Here is an 18785-nt window from a genome sequence, read left to right as displayed (position 1 = left end):
GGTAAGAACCACCTACCTATTACAGTTCAGGAGTAAAATGCCATACACATTGAGATGGAAAAACGGTCACATCATGCATGACGTTTAAATTTATTATAACTAAATAGCTGAACAGATTTCATAAAACTTGATAACAAGATAGCTCAAATCCTGAGGAAGGACAAGCCTTATTTACAAAGTTTACAGTACAAGATACTTACCGACTAAGAATCTTACGTGAATTAGGGGAAAGTATTTACTCTTTCACTTTTGAACTTTATCATTTTTGTGAAAATGCTTGTGTTAATCAATTTGTGCTACTTGATAAAATTGAAAGAAACGAATACAGTGCTTATACAATATTCGATGTGTTTAATCCATACTTCCAAACTATTTGTTGCATAATATGTAGCTACTATGCTTGCTATCCAGTATTTGCCAACGCGAGTACTTAGTGACTTGCAACAAACTTTATACTTAATTTCAAACCGTTACTCAATTTTTTCTGACTTGCAGCCCTCACAAAATTATGAGACGAAAAAAGTTATCACATACTACATTTTGCAGTTCATGCAGTTAAAATGTCACATCAGGCATGATGTTTAAATTGATTACTACTTTGCTGCTAACTCTATTACCAACACATTTAGCAGACAGTATTCACATTTGCTGCTGAATGTACCACAGAGGGAAGGGAGGGGGCAGACAAGGACGGGGTGGAGGCGACAGATGGACGGAGAGGGGTGGGAGCATAATGAGTCGGTGTGTGTGTGTGTGTGTGTGTGTGTGTGTGTGTGTGTGTGTGTGTGTGGGAGGGGGGGGGGTTGCATACACAGGCAATGCCACATACTCAGATACTTACATATATGAAATCACAGTTGTGCATCGGTGCATTGCAAAGACCATTACTATGTAGTAGTATATGAAGAAAGTAGTTTATTTTAATTTACATATTGCACAGATAAATGTATAAAAAGCTATAACTCAACCAGGTTCTTGCAAGTTAACAGAGCAACATAACTTCATATTGTTTTAATACTTAACAAAAGTTATCTATAAATAAATTTGTAAATCCTAATTTTCAAATATGATTTCCCCACAACTTATTCCTTCATTTGCTTTCTTTCCAAGAAAGCTGTTACACGATCCCAGTGTGCTGTATGCTGCAATATGTTCTTTCCATTTACAACCATATCTTCTGGAACACCTGTCTCAAATGGTTGTTGCCACCTAAAAATAGAAATAAAGTGCTTTTTGTGTTGATTACCCACAGCAACAAACAGTGGATGTAAGTGATACAATCAGCAAAGAACTACAAGCACAGATTCACAGGACATCACTGGCAGAAAGAGACTTATGACACTGATATCCAGCTACACATGTAACAATAAGGACAAATAAGATTAGGCATTAACTCACATGTACATGAATTTTTTATTGGATAGTCAGTTCACTAGAAAGGGAATCACATATTAAATAAACTGATAACATTCATCTACTTTTTCAAACAGACTGTCAGTAAATTAACGTGTCCATTAAGTCTAAACACTATCTAATTCCTATAATGAAGAACAAGTACAAATACATAACCACTTAAGATGGATACACATTCATGTTCGGTGAGGAAAATCAACCAAATTTCACAGTAATCAACTACAGTGGAGTCACGCAAGGAGATCGCTGACAGTGGCAACTGACTTGGTGCACCTGCTTTCCGCATGTACACAGTACCTCCGTGTTGTCAGTGCTCTACAGACGATTATGCTCGGATCACAATTACTCAATAGTTGACGTCTGTCACTTGCTGCTACAGTTTTGCCACATCGGTTGCCGGCTACCGCTCTGATACAGGCGGCACAGAAACACAGCGGGCTCGCTTCTCGAATGCTGTTATTGCGTAACGTAGGGCAATGTCTGAAGCGGTTGGCACGAGATAAGACAGCAATAGGAGATGATCTGTCCACAGCTGATTTTAAGTGACACACGACTTAATTGCACCAGAAGGATCATTGTACAGCCCTGAATTTAAACTTGTGTCCTAAACTAAACAAAACCCAGTGATTTGCAATGTAGCCAACAAAGTGGCAGTCAACAATCTACAGCAGAAGTAAAGTCACAATCACTTTTTTCACGGCTATTAGAGTTAACCTCTACAAGCAAACTCTAAGACCGAAAAACTCCAGTTTCAGTGCTAAAAGCAAATTGTAAGTTCTCTCTCTGACTGATTATCTGAAACCATCCTCTCACTGCCTACACCAGCTGCCGTATTACCAACTGATGAGCAGTCCTGTTTGGCACTCAGTTGCAGGTTATAGACAGCACAAGCAGATTTCAATGAAAAGGGAATGATAGGAAGAAAAACAAGTGCAAATAGATTAAGTGCAGTCTTCAAAAATTCTGCTTCATGCAATGTCACGCGAAGCTTGTCTAACATAAGCTCGTCTCTAGGATTATAAAAACTGTATACGTAACGCTGAATTGCGCCTTGTGTATCAGGTATACTGAAATACAAAATAAGAGGGTCAGACTCAGGATTCGGGATCTGAAAACACCATCAGGAAAGAAAGCCAGACAAGCACTTGGAAGTGAACCAATTGCTGTTGCAGTTTGGCAACAGTGAATGTGTGTGACATTGAGCACTCCGATTTCAGGAAAGCAGATACAAAGCCAGAAGTGTCAACTAACACATAATTTTAATCATACTATAGTTTCCACCAGTAGTTCCCATGGAAAGCTGGCAACAGTCCTCCCAGCAATCATCTGTTGCCAGCCACTCAATGCCTGTTGTGTGTGGTGAGTAGCACTATCTCCTTTCATATTGTCCATGTTCCATCCTGGGTTTTCTATCCTTTGAAAATTTGCTCTGACTGAGCTATTTTGCACAGATGAATTTGTATCCTGCATCAAACTGTAAGGAATCTGGCTATTACTTATACATCTTTATCCAAATGATTTGAAGGTTTCTCTCTAAATTACAATCTGTCTATCATACATATAAAACGCAATGTCGTGAATGACTCATCACACCCAAACCAAACTGCTAAAGACAGGATCTTTAAATCTGGAGAGACTGTTGATCTTATACTGAAGGCATTGTTTAGGAAGGGATTTTTGAAATCCCACGCATAATAGAAGGAAAGCTTTTTGAAAATATTAGCTATTAAGTCGATTTCGAAGATAGCTCTAAAGAACTCCTGAAGTTTCTTTGAAGCTACAGCTATGAAAATTGGTATTTGTCTTCTTGGTTATAGACATTTTTTTTAACAAAATCTGTGTTACAGTGTTTTTGGAAATTACAATGCTAATGTGGCGAAACAGAGAATGAGATTTTTTTTACGCAAATATTTCATTATGAACATATTTTAAAGCTAAATCTCAAAACTGCAATTTGGCTTCTCAGTTAGAAATTAAAAAAAATAGCTGTTACACTGTTTTTGGAAATTCAACTCCTTAGGGGATGAAACGAGAGATAAAAGTGTGTAAGAAAATATTTTCTTGTATTAAAAAAACATTTTAAAGTTAAAAATCTGAAAATTGGTATTTCACTTATCAGTTACATATAAGAAATGTGTCTTAGGGATGAACATTTATATGTAAATGTCTCCACAAGAATGCAAAAGGCATGATTAATGCCCATCTTTGACTCCAGCTAAAAGAATCACTTTTTGGTAAGAAGTACATTTGGGAAAGACCATGCTTCTATGGCCTTAATTAGCATGAAAAGTTTAGAAGTTAGTGCAATTTGTGAACATAAAAATTCAGTTTTAAAAAATCTGTGCAGAGCACACAGCCTGAGTGAGTGAAGCGGCAAATGCTAAGCTGGTAATGAATAAAACTAACTTTTACATGTAAATTATCTTTCCTGCAGAAGTTAGAATGGGTTAGACTTCTGAATAACTTAATCATGGGACTTTAAATTTAGATGCTTCATTACCAATATGAAAAAAATGGCAAAAAAAATTTTATCCTCCGAGTTTTCTCCTAAATACCCAGGTTTTTCTCAACCCTGTAGAAGATGTCACCAGCAAGGAGCTGGAAAGAAAGGAAGAAAGAAAGAAAAAAGAGAGAGAGAGAGTGAGAGAGTTATGGAATCATTAGGTTAAATGGTAACCTAACAGGAAGCAAACCTTACAAGATGGTTTAAAAACCACTGAGAACAAACACGTGGGCCAGGACTGTTTTTTAATATTAATCACATTATAAGGCTGCTGCACAACCATGCCACAATAGTTTGGAATAAATTTAGTAGAATGACAATATCAATTGGGAATTCTATCTGCTGTAGAGAAGGAATGCAAAGTTTGTAAATGTCTCGGAAAGCACTAGCACATGTTCACGCAAGTAGGACCATCTAACCAGAGCTTCATAAAAGATGCCTGTGAAACATGTCCTGTTACCTTTAGTTGCTACTTGCTGAGAATTTCCTCACTCATTGACAGCATTTGGGAGATTCAAATGCATTATTAGCAAGTTTCTTCTTCTGAGTGTATTGTACCAGAGTTCTTGAGAATTTTATTTTCTTACAAATAAGTGTACATATTGTGAGTCAGAATAGCAAAATATGAATAGAATGTGCTGTGTATCAGTAAGTTAGTGCATCCAGACCATACCTGAATAACAACAGAGAACTATAAACAGTGCAGATCCAGGTAAGGGTACACGTAATTCCAACAGAGCAATATACCTGTATGGTAATAGCTTGCTACCTATGCCACTTTTCCTGAGACTATTTTAACAAATGATACTGGAAATAATGTGTTTTGGACAGATCTTTAATGTGGGATACCAATCTGCACATTTCATTATACAAAAGCACAAGTAAAAAAAAAAAAAAAAAAAGGCACATTATCTTCGCATATATTTCAATTCAAATTCGGCACAGTTTGCTTCTGTCAGCCAAACACAGCACAGGACATGTGATAAAAAGTAACACCACTATTTTATCACACATACAGATTGAATACATGCAATGAGCGTTAAATGTGTAATTCAGGATCAAAAACTGCAAAACCTTTAAGATTGCAACAGAGTTAACATACACTGCAAAAGATCTCTTTGAAACATTTTCCGCACAGTCTACTGCAATGAAGTGTTGAGAAATGTGCTACCTGTAGATCTCATCTTGCAGTTAGGTCTTTGTATCAGTAGTTAGGAAAGCAGACACAGTCTAACCCATTTAGGGAGCCCTGAACCAAAATTACAAATGGTAAACGTCCCAAACCTTCCCTGGTGTGGCAACCGTAAGCAGCATCGGAGCTCTACTGGGCGGTTTAATGATTATGTGTGTGTTCTCTTCCTGTAGTCTTGGAAACTGTCATATTATACATTGGTTATAGAATACGAGCCATGTTGTAAGAATATATTCCAATCACAAGTAAATGAGATGAACAGTGAGAGCACACAAGATGCCACATATACCTCTCATAGAAATGAAAACAACAAACTGGTGAACAAAGGAATTCGAATCAAAACTTCCAAAACAAAACGCAAGAGTAATAACGTGTGATACTTGTGTAGAACAAATAGGATGTACGTACTCCTGGAGGTCCCTTCCTCACAGCTTGCTGTTTCAAACTGACATTACACCATGACACTGCAATAAATACTTCTAAATATGTATGTTACAGTTTTTGTATTCTGTAGCATAGCAGCCAGTCAGTCCACGAAGATATGAATTTTGTTATTTCAATTATTTAAATCAAGATTATACACTGGACATCAATTGAAATATAGAAACATACATTTGCTGGAACTTACCATACAGCAATGAGGTCTCTTAATGATTGAACCAGTTGATCATTATTAGACAGTAAAGCATCCATATGTTCATTCCACTCACAGGTATTTGAGAATTTGTTGGAACTTTCAGATTCACGTGTTTCATCCGAGTGCATGCCAATGAGATGCTCTAAACGAGGATCGTCTGAAAATTATTTTTGTTTCATAAGCCACATCAAAGTTTCATCATCCTAATGATTTTACAGGTGTCACTTTGTTCTATTTTATTAAAAATGCAGCATTTTGCAGAAATTAATTCAGCCAGACCATCGTGAACACAGTTCTTACAAAGTTCTGGCACATAAATTGAAAGACCAATCATTATTTGCAATGTTTTTCCAAGTTACCATTTCTTACCTGCGAGGGTAGACATTTCAGGTAAACTTAGTGTCACATGTCTTGCCATCCTCTTTTGCGCCACAAGATCCAGTATATAGAACAAGTCATTATATGCTATACCAAAGTCCAATGACTCTTGTAAAGTAGAATCTCTGTTCATCAGTGATACCATGGTTTCATGCAACTGCAATCAAAGAAAGATTGGAGGCACAGTTTGGATATTGCAGTTCTGTCATTAACACCTCAAATAATAATAATAATAATAATAATAATAATAATAATAGCTCCTGTACACAAAAAAATTTTAAAAAATGGCAGCCTCGATTCTAAGAGAGATGAAATCATTTATTACAGAAAATCTATTTCATTCACTACAGGACCCTCTTCAGTGCAAATACTAGTTTTAAAATTTGTGCAACAAAAGCACATATTATAACTTCAACATGACCTCAACACACAAACATAGCAGCCAGTGAACAAATATTTCTTCTGTTTCTGGTCACGTTGAATGAGGATGATGATGACTGGTTTGTGGGCTGCTTAACCGCACGATCATCAGTGCCCGTACAGTGTCCCAATCTTTACACAGTCAAATTTTAGCCACGGTCACAAATAATGATGATGATGAAATGATGGCGCAACACAAACACCCAGTCCCTGGGCAGATAAAATGCCCGACCCAGCCGGGAATCGAACCCGGGACTCTGTGATCCAGAGGCAGCAACGCTAGCCACTAGACCACGAGCTGCGGACGGCCATGTTGAAGTTGTTAGTATGTACTTTAATTACACGAGTCTTCAATACTTATTTTTGTACTGAAAATGGCCATGCAGTGACTGAAATCAATTTGCTGTAATAAATGATTTCAAATCTCTTACAACTGAGGCTGCCATTTTTCTTGTTTACAGTATTAATACCGTGGTAGTTGAGAACATGGTTCCCAGAGGAATCCAACCTCAATAAAATAATTTACACCTACAGAAACGAACTTACAAAAATGAATCTTAAAGGGGAAAAAAAAACATTTTCTCAGCTTCCGGAATGCGTTCGACACAATTTCATACCTTTGACAACAAAACAGGAGCATATGGAATATTGGACAAGCTGAGTGATTGGACTGAAGATTTTCTAGGTAACAGAAAACAACATGTCATTTTCAATAGGGAGAAACCTACAGATGTACAATAAATAAATGTCCAAATGTTGAAAGTACCTTGAAGATTTTCATGGAAAATACTGTTGTTTACAGAGATGTTGCAACACTAGGAAATTTAATCTAAATCCAACACAATCTGCAAATGATCAATGCTTGGTGCAGGGATTGGCAGGTGACCCTCAACGTAAAACAAATTTAATGCATTGCAAATAAATAGGCAGGAAGACCCACTGCTATGTGGCTGAACAACTGCAGAACACTCACTGGATGCAATCACTCCCATAAAACATCTAGGAATGTATGTATGGAGCACTTTAAAGTAGAATGAACACATGAAACTTATTGCTGAGGCTGACACCAAACAGACTCATTGGAAGATCCTGAGGAGGTGGAGGCGACCCACAATGCAGGCAGCTTACAAAACCCTTGTTCAACCAATACTTTGTGAACCTCATCAGGCTGGTTTCTGTATCAGATAGGAAAGACACAAGAACAAGGGCATACAAAGCAGAACAGCACATTTCGTTAAAGGTTCATTTAGTAAGAGAGTGAAGATGATGCTCAGCCAATCCCAGAGCGACGCTGCAAGAGAAGCATTCTGCACCACTGTGCACTTTACTGTCAAAGCTTCCAAGAGCATACATTCCTAGAATATATATATGAAGATAGTAATTGTACTCGAGAGAACAGATACCATTGATGACTGTGCAGCTTCTCTAGAATGAATGTTAATTAAAACCTTCAGCTGCCTACAGGTGTTGTTGGTATACCTCAATGGGGAATGCTGGAAATGTGTGCCCTGATCGGGACTCGAACCCGGGATGTCCTGCTTACGTGGCAGACACACATTTTCAGCTGTCCCCACCGAGGTATATCAACACCTGTCGGCAGCTAAGGGTTTCAATTAATTATCATTTATTCTAGAGAAGCTGCACGGTGATCAATGGTATCTGTTCTTTCGAGAACAATTACTATCTTCATATATATAGTTACAGGCTACCCAGCCATTGACCTCCGTCTGTGCGAATGCGCACAGGTTGCCTGAACTCTTATGGGAACCGACAACTTCGTGTGCGAGACTAATGAGCGAAAGGGCAAATACCTATTAGGTACATTACGTATATAGACGGTGGACAGTTGGGAATGTGGGTCTCACGGGAAGCGTGCAAGGGATAAGTCCCTGCAGTCGCACTATTCGTCTGTACCCTCGGTGGCTCAGACGGATAGAGCGTCTGCCATGTAAGCAGGAGATCCTGGATTCAAGTCCCAGTCAGGGAACACATTTTCAGCTGTCCCTATCGACGTATATCAATAACACCTGTCGGAAGCTGAGGGTTTCAATTAATTATCGTTCCTAGAAGAGTTACTAGTATATTGCTTCCTACAACATATACAGGGTGTACATATAGTCCAGGAACACTTTCAATTATTTATTGCACAAGAACCAAACATTGGACAGATATTATACATGTCATTTTGAAGAGAAACCCTGAAAGTTTTTTTTTTTCATGTATGCCGCCACAGCGTAGTCTGGTAAGTTGCTGATAATCAGTGCTAGTCACAAATGTAGCGCGTTCAGGTGCAGAGCAAGCTTTCTGTGTGTTGGAATTCGAGAAAAACAAGTGTGCTACAGCTGTTCAACGATTGTTTAGAACCAAGTATGGCAAGAAGCCACCAACAAGGAAGGCCATTTACCACTGGCACAACAAATTTGTTACGACGGGTTGCTTGTGCCCGACAGAGAGGCAGATGTCCCAGTGTGAGTGAAGTGAATGTGGAGCATGTATGAGAGACATCTGTAAAGAGTCCAAAGGAATCTGTCAATCATGCATCCCGTGAACTCTAAATCGCTCCTATGACAGTGTGGAAAGTCCTGTGACAGAAGCTGTCTATGAAACCATTCAAATTGGAGCTAGTCCAGAAGCTCAATGACGACAAAGACAAGTTTTGTTTACAGTTGCAACAATTGAATGAGGATGGGGATGGCATTGTTGATCACTTAATTTTTAGCGATGAAGCCACTTTTCACACTAATGGGAAAAAGTGAACAGGCATAATTGTTGAATATGGGGTTCAAAGCATCCACATGAATGCATTGAATTTGAGCGTGATTCCCAAAGGTAAATGTTCTTTGTGCTGTGTCGCATCAAAAACTGTACAGGCCACATTGTTCTTTGCCTAGAGCACTGTCACTGGATATTCCTACTTGGACATGTTGGGGCAATGGCTGATGCCTCAAATGCAATCAGACTCTCCGTTCATCTTTCAGCAGGATGGAGCTCCACCCCGTTTTCATCGTGAAGTTAGTCGGTACCTGAACACTGAGCTGCTGCATCGATAGATCGTCCTTGCTACAAAAGGGGACAGGTGTTTCGTGAAAGGGCCTTCCCGATCACCAGATCTCACTCCGTGTGACTTTTTACTGTGGGGACACATTAAAGATCTAGTGTATGTACTGCCTCCACCATGTGATTTAGCAGAGCTCTGGGAGAGAATACGGGAAGTGACTGCCGCAGTCGATAATTGAAAGTATTCTTGGACTTTATGTACACCCTGTATTTCGCGAAAAGACCATGGAGGTAAAATTAGAGAGACCCCTGACCTCACATGAAAGCTTATCAGCAATCTTTCTTCCCACGAATCATTTGCGAATGGAATGGGGAAGAGGGTGGGGTTGAGACATGATACATAACGTACCATCCACCCACACCTGACTTTGCTTTGTGAGTATAGATGTAGGGAATGGTGATAACCAGCTGACTGCACTTACTTCCATGATCTCATACATTACTGAAATAATTTCAACACAATTTAACCATTGTATCATAACGTAAGCGCATAATCCCTCCTCCATTCTAATATTTTTATTGAACAAATTTTTGCATGTCTTCATGTAGCTTAGTCTACCAACAACAAGTAAGGCACTCCTTCCTTTCTTTGGTGTATGAGGGTGGTTTGAAAAGTTCTCGGAATCACCACAAGAGGTCAGCACCAGCACAATGAGTGTTTCACGTGATATTCATTGGACTGTTGTCTGTAAACAGGTGTCATGCTCTTGGAAGAGAGCTGTGGCTGTGAAGTGGCTCTGTTGTTCCCACGTAGTGATTTGCAAAGATGGGAGGAAAAAAAAAAATAAAATAAAATAAAAAATGAAAGTTCAAGATTCGAGCAGTGATTAAGTACTTTGTAAAGAAATGTATGAAAGCAAAGGACATTCATGCCGATTTCCAGAATACACTGGGGGACAATGCTCCTTCATATACAACTGTTGCCAAGTGGGTAAACGAATTTACATTTGGTCGAGAGATCTTAGATGATTAGCACAGTGGCCGGCCAAGACGTGTCACTACTCCAGAAATCATTGCATAAGTGCACAAAATGGTTGTGGAGGTTCGCCCACTGAAAGTGCGTGAAATTGCTCACACTTGCCAGATATCATCTGAAAAGGTATATCGCATTTAAACTGAAGAATTAGAAATGAAAAAATTATCTGCAAGATGGGTGCTGCGACTCTTGACATGTGCCCCCACACGTGCCGGCGGCATGGCAAAATTACACGCACTAAGATATAAATTGTTGTCACACCTACTTTATTAACCTGATATGGCTCTGACAGACTTCCATCTGTTCCCAAAACTAACAATTTTTCTTGGTGGACGCAGATTCACTTCAAATGATGAATTGATAGCTGGAATTAACAATTATTTTGCAAGTCTGGAGGAAACTCATTTTCGAGATGGGATCAAGGCACTGTAACATTGTTGGACCAAGTGCATTAGTCTACAAGGAGACTACATTGAAAAATGAAAAAAGTTTCAGTGATGTAAGTACTTTTTTTCTATTCCATTCTGAAAACTTTTCAAACCATCCTCATATCTTAATTAAATTTCCAGCTTCTAATAAAATGCCAAGGTGTTCCTTCCACTTAGTGACACCTGCAACACTTTCTAAAATCTAACAATATTATGGAAAGGGCAGCTGCTTCTCATCATATAGCACAGGTGCCGAGTTGCAGAAAGGAACAAGAAAAAAACTGCCAGAAAATCAGCTTTCAGCCAACAAGATATTTATCAAAAATATGCTCCCCCTCCCTCTTCTCCACACACAAATACAACCTATGTTTGTGCCTATCTGCAACTCAGCATCTCCGGTATATGGTGAGAAGCAACTATCCTTTTCATAATACTGTTGCATTCCAACCTGGATTTTCCATTGCTTGACTTTCTACAATCTCTTCTTCATTAAGCACTAACCTCCATACTATTAGGTTGCTGCGTAAGTTCATAGCATTTGTGCCTAAGCTTATTAAACACAACAGATACACATAACAAGGATTTAGTCATCACTGACATATTCTTCTTCAATATTTACAACAGTCTGCCAATGCCAGGGTAACTTTTCAATTCAACTGTAGGAATCATGTGGCTATCAGGTGAAGAACTAGTCGAGCCATGCTCAGACGGCGTTTTCATCTGGAAAGGGAGTACCTTGAAGGCTGTTTGATAGAGCAGAGAATGTGGAAATCTGAGGTCACAAGATCAGGTGAATAAGGTGGGTGCAGAGTGACTTTCCAACCCAGCTACAGTACTACTTTTCAGTCCTGCAGAATGCAGGAGGACATTACTGTGGAGTAGCATCACATCACGCTATCTTCCTGGTCATTGTTCTTGGATTGCATTTGCCAGACATTTCAGTTGTTGACAGTAAATGTCAGCAGTAATGATTACACCTTAGGGAAGCAATTTGTAGTACACCATACCGTCATTGTTCTACCAGATGCATAACATTATCTTTTGTGGATGCATGCACATCTTGTACAGTGAGTAGATGCTGTGTTTTTCTTAAGTTAGCATAAAGACATCATTTCTCAACAACAACAACAACAACAACAACACAAGATACAAATGGTCAGTGTTGTTCATGAGCTAATTGATGACGCAAGCGGAGATGCATATATGGCCACCCACTCATTTTTGTGATTTTGGCTTGGGCCATGTGCTACCCAAACATCTAATTTTTTTACCCTTCCCCACTGCATGCACATATCTTCTTGTTGTCTTCAGTCCTGAGACTGGTCTTACGCAGCTCTCCATTCTACTCTATCCTGTGCAAGCTTCTTCATCTCCCAGTACCTACTGCAACCTACATCCTTCTGAATCTGTTTAGTGTATTCATCTCTTGGTCTCCCTCTACTATTTTTACCACCCATGCTGCCCTCCAATACTAAATTGCCTTGATGCCTCAGAACATGTCCTACCAAGCGATCCCTTCTTCTAGTCAAGTTGTGCCACAAACTCCTCTTCTCCCCAATCCTATTCAATACCTTCTCATTAGTTATGTGATCTACCCATCTAATCTTCAGCATTCTTCTGTAGCACCACATTTCGAAAGCTGCTATTCTATTCTTGTCCGAACCATTTATCATCCATGTTTCACTTCCATACATAGCCACATTCCATACAAATACTTTCAGAAACGACTTCCTGATACTTGAAATCTATACTCTATGTTAACAAATTTCTCTCCTTCAGGAACGCTTTCCTTACCATTGCCAGTCTACATTTTATATCCTCTCTACTTCGACCATCATCAGTTATTTTGCTCCCCAAATAGCAAACCTCCTTTACTACTTTAAGTGTCTCATTTCCTAATCTAATTCCCTCAGCATCATCCGACTTAATTTGACTACATTCCATTATCCTCGTTTTGCTTTTGTTGATGTTCATCTTACATCCTCCTTTCAAGACACTGTCCATTCCGTTCAACTGCTCTTCCTAGTCTGTTGCTGTCTCTGTCAGAATTACAATGTCATCGGCAACCCTCAAAGTTTTTATTTCTTCTCCATGGATTTTAATTCCTACTCTGAATTTTTTTCTTTTGTTTCCTTTACTGCTTGCTCAATATACGGATTGAATAACATTGGGGATAGGCTACAACCCTGTCTCACTCCCTTCCCAACCACTGCTTCCCTTCGATGCCCCTCTACTCTTATAACTGCCATCTGGTTTCTGTACAAATTGTAAATAGCCTTTCGCTCCCTGTATTTTACCCCTGCCACCTTCAGAATTTGAAAGAGAGTATTCCAGTCAACATTGTCAAAAGCTTTCTCTAAGTCTACAAATGCTAGGTACATGGGTTTGCCTTTTCTTAATCTAGCTTCTAAGATAAGTAATTGGAGTCAGTATTGCCTCACGTGTTCCATTACTTCTTCGGAATCCAAACTGATCTTCCTTTTCCTACTGTAGAATTCCAGTCACCCATGACTATTAAATTTTCGTCTCCAGTCACTACCTGAATAACTTCTTTTATCTCATCATACATTTCATCAATTTCTTCATCATCTGCAGAGCTAGTTGGCATATAAACTTGTACTACTGTAGTAGGCATGGGCTTCGTGTCTATCTTGGCCACAATAATGTGTTCACTATGCTGTTGGAAGTAGCTTACTCGCACTCTTATTTTTTTATCCATTATTAAACCTACTCCTGCATTACCCCAATTTGAGTTTGTATTTATAACTCTGTATCCACCTGACCTAAAGTCTTGTTCCTTCTGCCACCAAATTTCGCTAATTCCCACTATATCTAACTTTAACCTATCCATTTCCCTTTTTAAATTTTCTAACCTACCTGCCCGATTAAGGGATCTGACATTCCACGCTCCGATCCGTAGAATGCCAGTTTTCTTTCTCCTGAGTCCTCTTGAGTAGTCCCCGGCCAGAGATCCGAATGGGGGACTATTTTACCTCTGGAATATTTTACCCAAGAGGACGCCATCATCATGTAATCATACAGTAAAGCTGCATGCCCTCGAGAAAAATTACGGCTGTAGTTTCCCATTGCTTTCAACCGTTCGCAGTACCAAAACCTTCAGGAACCACATGTTTGTCTGGCCTCTCAACAGATACCCCTCTGTTGTGGTTGCACCTACGGTATGGCTATCTGTATCGTTGAGGCATGCCAGCCTCCCCACTAACGGCAAGGTCCATGGTTCATGGGGGGGATTTATTCCAATACTACAATATATATAACAGTACAACTGCCTACGAGAGCATAGGCTTTCACAGCCTTTGTCATCTTCAATAAAACAGTTCTGGGTGTAAAACTGTTATGTTGATGCCACTATACTCAGAACCAGTTTATTGAAGAAACAATAGTTTAATCTACAGCCAAAGATAGATTTCGTCTTATGTTTCCAAACACAAGCTGTAACATTTCTTCTGTAACAGAAGCAGTGAAACTAGATATTGCAGTTTTCTATTCATCGATGGATTTTGGACAGTTGCTTTTGCTAAACCCCAGAAGAAGGAAAAAAAAAAAAAAAAAAAAAAAGGTCAGGTGGTGTTACGTCAGGCGATCGTGGAGGCCAAAGTCCCTGTTAAATAATGCGATCACCAAAAACATCAGCAAGCAGTGACATTGAAACGCGAGCTGTATGTGAAGTTACACCATCTTGTTGAAAATAACTGGTTAACAATCATACGGCACTGCGGAGAGACTTTTTGAATGTTGCGAGAGTCCACTTGATGGGAAGTAACCCAGACAACAAACTGTGTGCGTCTGCACGCGCGTGCGCCCCCCTGTATGTGTACGCACTCAATTGAGTCTATCAGTTCTAGTGGGCGCCTGTATAACACTCGTCATGTGGTGCAAGGAAAGATGAACATGACAGAATAATATTAAGTAGTAACAAGTAAGCCGCAGAACATATACTGTGCATGGGTGCTTTCATGTTTGCAGACATTAAGCGGGCAGTGTGGAATACAAGGAAACGGCAAGAAGTGGTGACAAATTGCTTCACCCGCTGTGGGTGGCACATTTTACGTTTTGCGGTGGTGGCTTGACTGTCAAAGAGCAACCACACTCTCCAAAAATGAACATGAGAGAGAGGATGGTTTTGCAACAGTTGAAATATACTGCAATCTGGACTGTCATATTGAGCCTTCAAGGCATATGTCTTATGAAAGTTGTGTTCTTCTCTAATTCATGAATATCACTAATGAGCTGTACAACTACTCAAGGAAATATATGTCTGACACTAGAGGACATGCTTTTTATGATATGAGTCTAAGTTTTCTTCTTTTGCTTCAGTAACTTCAGAATGTTAAGAAGTCAAGCCTTTCCACAGGATTTCAGAGGCACTGATTAGCAGGACCCCTACTTCAAGAGAATCAACTGTAGCACTGGATTAAAAGGAAAAGGTAAATACTTCAGATGTTACGTCGGGTAACAGATCTTGTGAAGTGTTGTGACTCGGTTTCAAGTACAAGGTGCGAGCCAGCAGCTACATGAAACCCTAAAACACCAAGAAAAACACTTCAGTGTGCGTGCTCTTGTGAGATCAGACTGAAGTTTAACAATAAGGATGATGGGTGACCTGTTAAACACTTTCACTGTACATCAAACTTTGGCACACTAATGGTTTAGTCGAGTCATCACATGGATTTATGAGTGGGATCCTGAGAAAAAGTGGAAAAGTAAGGAGCGGCACACAGACATCTACTTGACCAAAAAAAGCTCAAATAAGCAAATCAAAGATCAAAACAAAGCAAATTTGCTTTTTTGACAGTAGGGCTATCGTGCATAAAGAATTTGTTCCTCCAGGACAAACTGTCAACCAAATGTTTTACAAAGCTAATGTTGAAAGGCTCAGGAAAGAGAGAATTATTAACTGAGACTGGACATTGCACACAAGTGGATGCTGTTCGTGACATCGCCCCATGCCATGCGGCCACTTCCATCCTGGAATTTTTGACTTCAAAAGGCTTTCATGTTGTTCTGTGGCCTCCTATTCACCTGAACTGAGTCCTTTTGATTTTTCCCCCAAAATTGAAAAAATGTCTTAAAATGACATCATTTTGGGATTCAGGAACATTCAGAAGAATGTGACCAAGAGCACTGCAACCCAGAGTGGAAACAATGACTACCAGTGTATAGTTGCCCAAGGGAGTTCCCTTGGGCAATATTATTGACTGAAAAAATAAAAACTATGGTACATAAAAAAATCAGTCTCATTACTTTTCTCCCACATCAAATATACAGAAATGATTGTGTAACTACATATGCATCATGCAACGTGAAAGCTATACAAGATCTGAAACTTCCTGGCAGATTAAAACTGTGTGCCCGACCGAGACTCGAACTCGGGACCTTTGCCTTTCGCGGGCAAGTGCTCTACCAACTGAGCTACCGCAGCACGACTCTCGCCCGGTACTCACAGCTTTACTTGTGCCAGTACCTCGTCTCCTACCTTCCAAACTTTACAGAAGCTCTCCTGCAAAGCTTGCAGAACTAGCACTCCTGAAAGAAAGGATATTGCGGAGACATGGCCTAGCCACAGCCTGGGGGATGTTTCCAGAATGAGATTTTCACTCTGCAGCGGAGTGTGCGCTGATATGGAACTTGCTGTGAGTACCGGGCGAGAGTCGTGCTGCGGTAGCTCAGTTGGTAGAGCACTTGCCCGCGAAAGGCAAAGGTCCCGAGTTCGAGTCTCGGTCGGGCCCACAGTTTTAATCTGCCAGGAAGTTTCATATCAGCGCACACTCCGCTCCAGAGTGAAAATCTCATTCTATACAAGATCTGCTTATCTGCATGGAAGAGGAGAAGGAGATACTTACAGCTTTAAGTTCCTCTGCTGAAGCTCTTCTCAATTTGTTCAATAGTTCTGTGAGACGATTTGGTGCTTCCTTGGATTCTATGTCTAGCTGTGAGCGTTTCCTTCTAGCTTTTTCCGCTGCTTCCTCAATATTGTGCCAGCTATGAGACAAATCACTAGCTAAATTCATTAATTCCTTTTGAGCACTTTTCTGGAAAAAAAAGGCCGTACATTAAAACAATATTCATTTCAGCTGTTGCAGGTATAGAGGAACAGGAGTTATTTCTTGGCAAGTATTACATTTCTTCAGCATCAATGAATGTTGATTCTATTGCACACACAGTGTGGCCTTTGTGAGAAAGCATTAACCACAGGACAAATAGCAATCACAAACTTTACACAGTTACATAAGACATAATATGGCTGATATGATTTTACTTCATTTAAAGAGTTTTGGGCAGATTGGAAAAATCCCTATCTTAAACAATGTAATATTTATTCATATAAAAGGTACCTTTTTTCAGCAATTATTGGGAATAAAAATTTGAAGAAAATATGCCTTGGGTTGCACATTTCTAGCCACTGACAGAGGTATTTCTGAAAGTATTGATTATTTTTAAGATAATTATATTTGTGAAAAGTAGACAAACTTTCTACACTTTTCAATGTGCATAAGGCTAACTTCTTTGAGATTTACAAAATACGAAAACCCCCGTGTTAAAATATGCACAATACTCCAATGAGTATACCCCATAATTTTGAACAAATTCTGGTTAATAGAAACTGAGAAAGTACACTTTTTTCTTGAAAAATACAACTTAAAGAAAACAGCCATTAAAGTTGTCAATGCCTCCCAGCTCCATACATTGGGTTGTCTGCATCCTCTTCCATTTCATCTTGCAATATCCTTTTTCCTGCCTGTCTTGCCATTGTTTCAAAGTCTCAAACAGTTCTCAGACACGAAAAGCCTTTCTTTATCTAAATTTAACATTTGTTTTACTGCAAAATGACGAAAGGTTTCTAGCAGCCTTTTCAGTACTTCATATCTTGTAACATTTCCTTCACTGAATGTTGTCACTGCATCCAAGACACCAAAATGCAGTATACTGATTGCCACCAACACTCTCGGGAATTCTCTCCCGGATTACACTGTTTATGGACTCATTAGGATTTTGGGAGTGATTTTCGTCAGTGGACTTACATCTGACAAATCCTTGGAAGTTTCTTTCAAGATTTCTACTAGCAAAAGAAATAGCTGGTTTGTAAATAGGATCACTTTCTGGAAGGCCTATGACTGGGTTTATGGTCTCTTGAAGAGGTGAAACAAAACTGCCCACACAGCTTTTCTAATATCTTCTATGCTACTGCTATGCCATAATAGTTTTGAATTCTTTCCACGACAGATTTTTTCATGTCTATTCTTACCATCTAATCGTCAGCCATCTTCCAATTTCTTTCCCTTATATGCAGTTTTCAGTCCTCATAGCCTCATACCCTTTTGCTTTTTTGCACTCCTGCTTGGTGATCGTTACATTTTCTCCACATAGCTCCTCTTCCTCAAGTGTTTTGAAAGCTACTGAATCACTACCTCCTAAATAATTGCTCTCAGAGGTGGGGGATTCAAAAATCAAATTTCAATCTGAGAACTATTACATACGAGGGGCATCTGAAAAGTCCGTGCAAAGTCCAAGAGATGGCACCACTGGCCTGTATCGAGGTCATGTTCAGTTAGTAGTATGTTTTCAGCCATATTGGCCTATTTCTTTGTGTTTGACATTCGTGTGAATCAAGGAAGTGGAGTGATTGTCAAAAAACGGACAAAATAATTTCGTGTGGTGATTAAACATTACTTTATGAAAAGCAAAACACCTCAGGAGACTAAAGAGAAGCTTGATAAACACTGCGGTGACTCTGCATCTTTGATTAGAACAGTTTATAA

The 18785-nt window shown here is 39.4% G+C and overlaps 1 protein-coding gene across 1 annotated transcript in view; it reads right to left on the bottom strand.

The window, feature by feature from the left end:
* Positions 1–919: 919 nt before the first annotated feature.
* The window catches only part of LOC124718958, a 78773-nt gene continuing 60907 nt past the window's right edge, over positions 920–18785 (bottom strand). The window contains exons 7-10 of the mRNA XM_047244626.1: positions 16869–17057; positions 6115–6280; positions 5737–5902; positions 920–1209 (exon numbers count right to left, since the gene is read on the bottom strand). Coding sequence (XP_047100582.1) covers positions 1083–1209; positions 5737–5902; positions 6115–6280; positions 16869–17057 — 648 coding nt within the window. The 3' untranslated portion in view covers positions 920–1082. The remainder of the gene's footprint in view (positions 1210–5736; positions 5903–6114; positions 6281–16868; positions 17058–18785) is intronic.

Source organism: Schistocerca piceifrons, chromosome 10 (genome assembly GCF_021461385.2).
Source record: "Schistocerca piceifrons isolate TAMUIC-IGC-003096 chromosome 10, iqSchPice1.1, whole genome shotgun sequence".
Classification (NCBI taxonomy): domain Eukaryota; kingdom Metazoa; phylum Arthropoda; class Insecta; order Orthoptera; family Acrididae; genus Schistocerca; species Schistocerca piceifrons.
The sequence above is the reverse complement of the archived record's forward strand: the minus strand, read 5'-3'. Positions and strand labels throughout refer to the sequence as shown.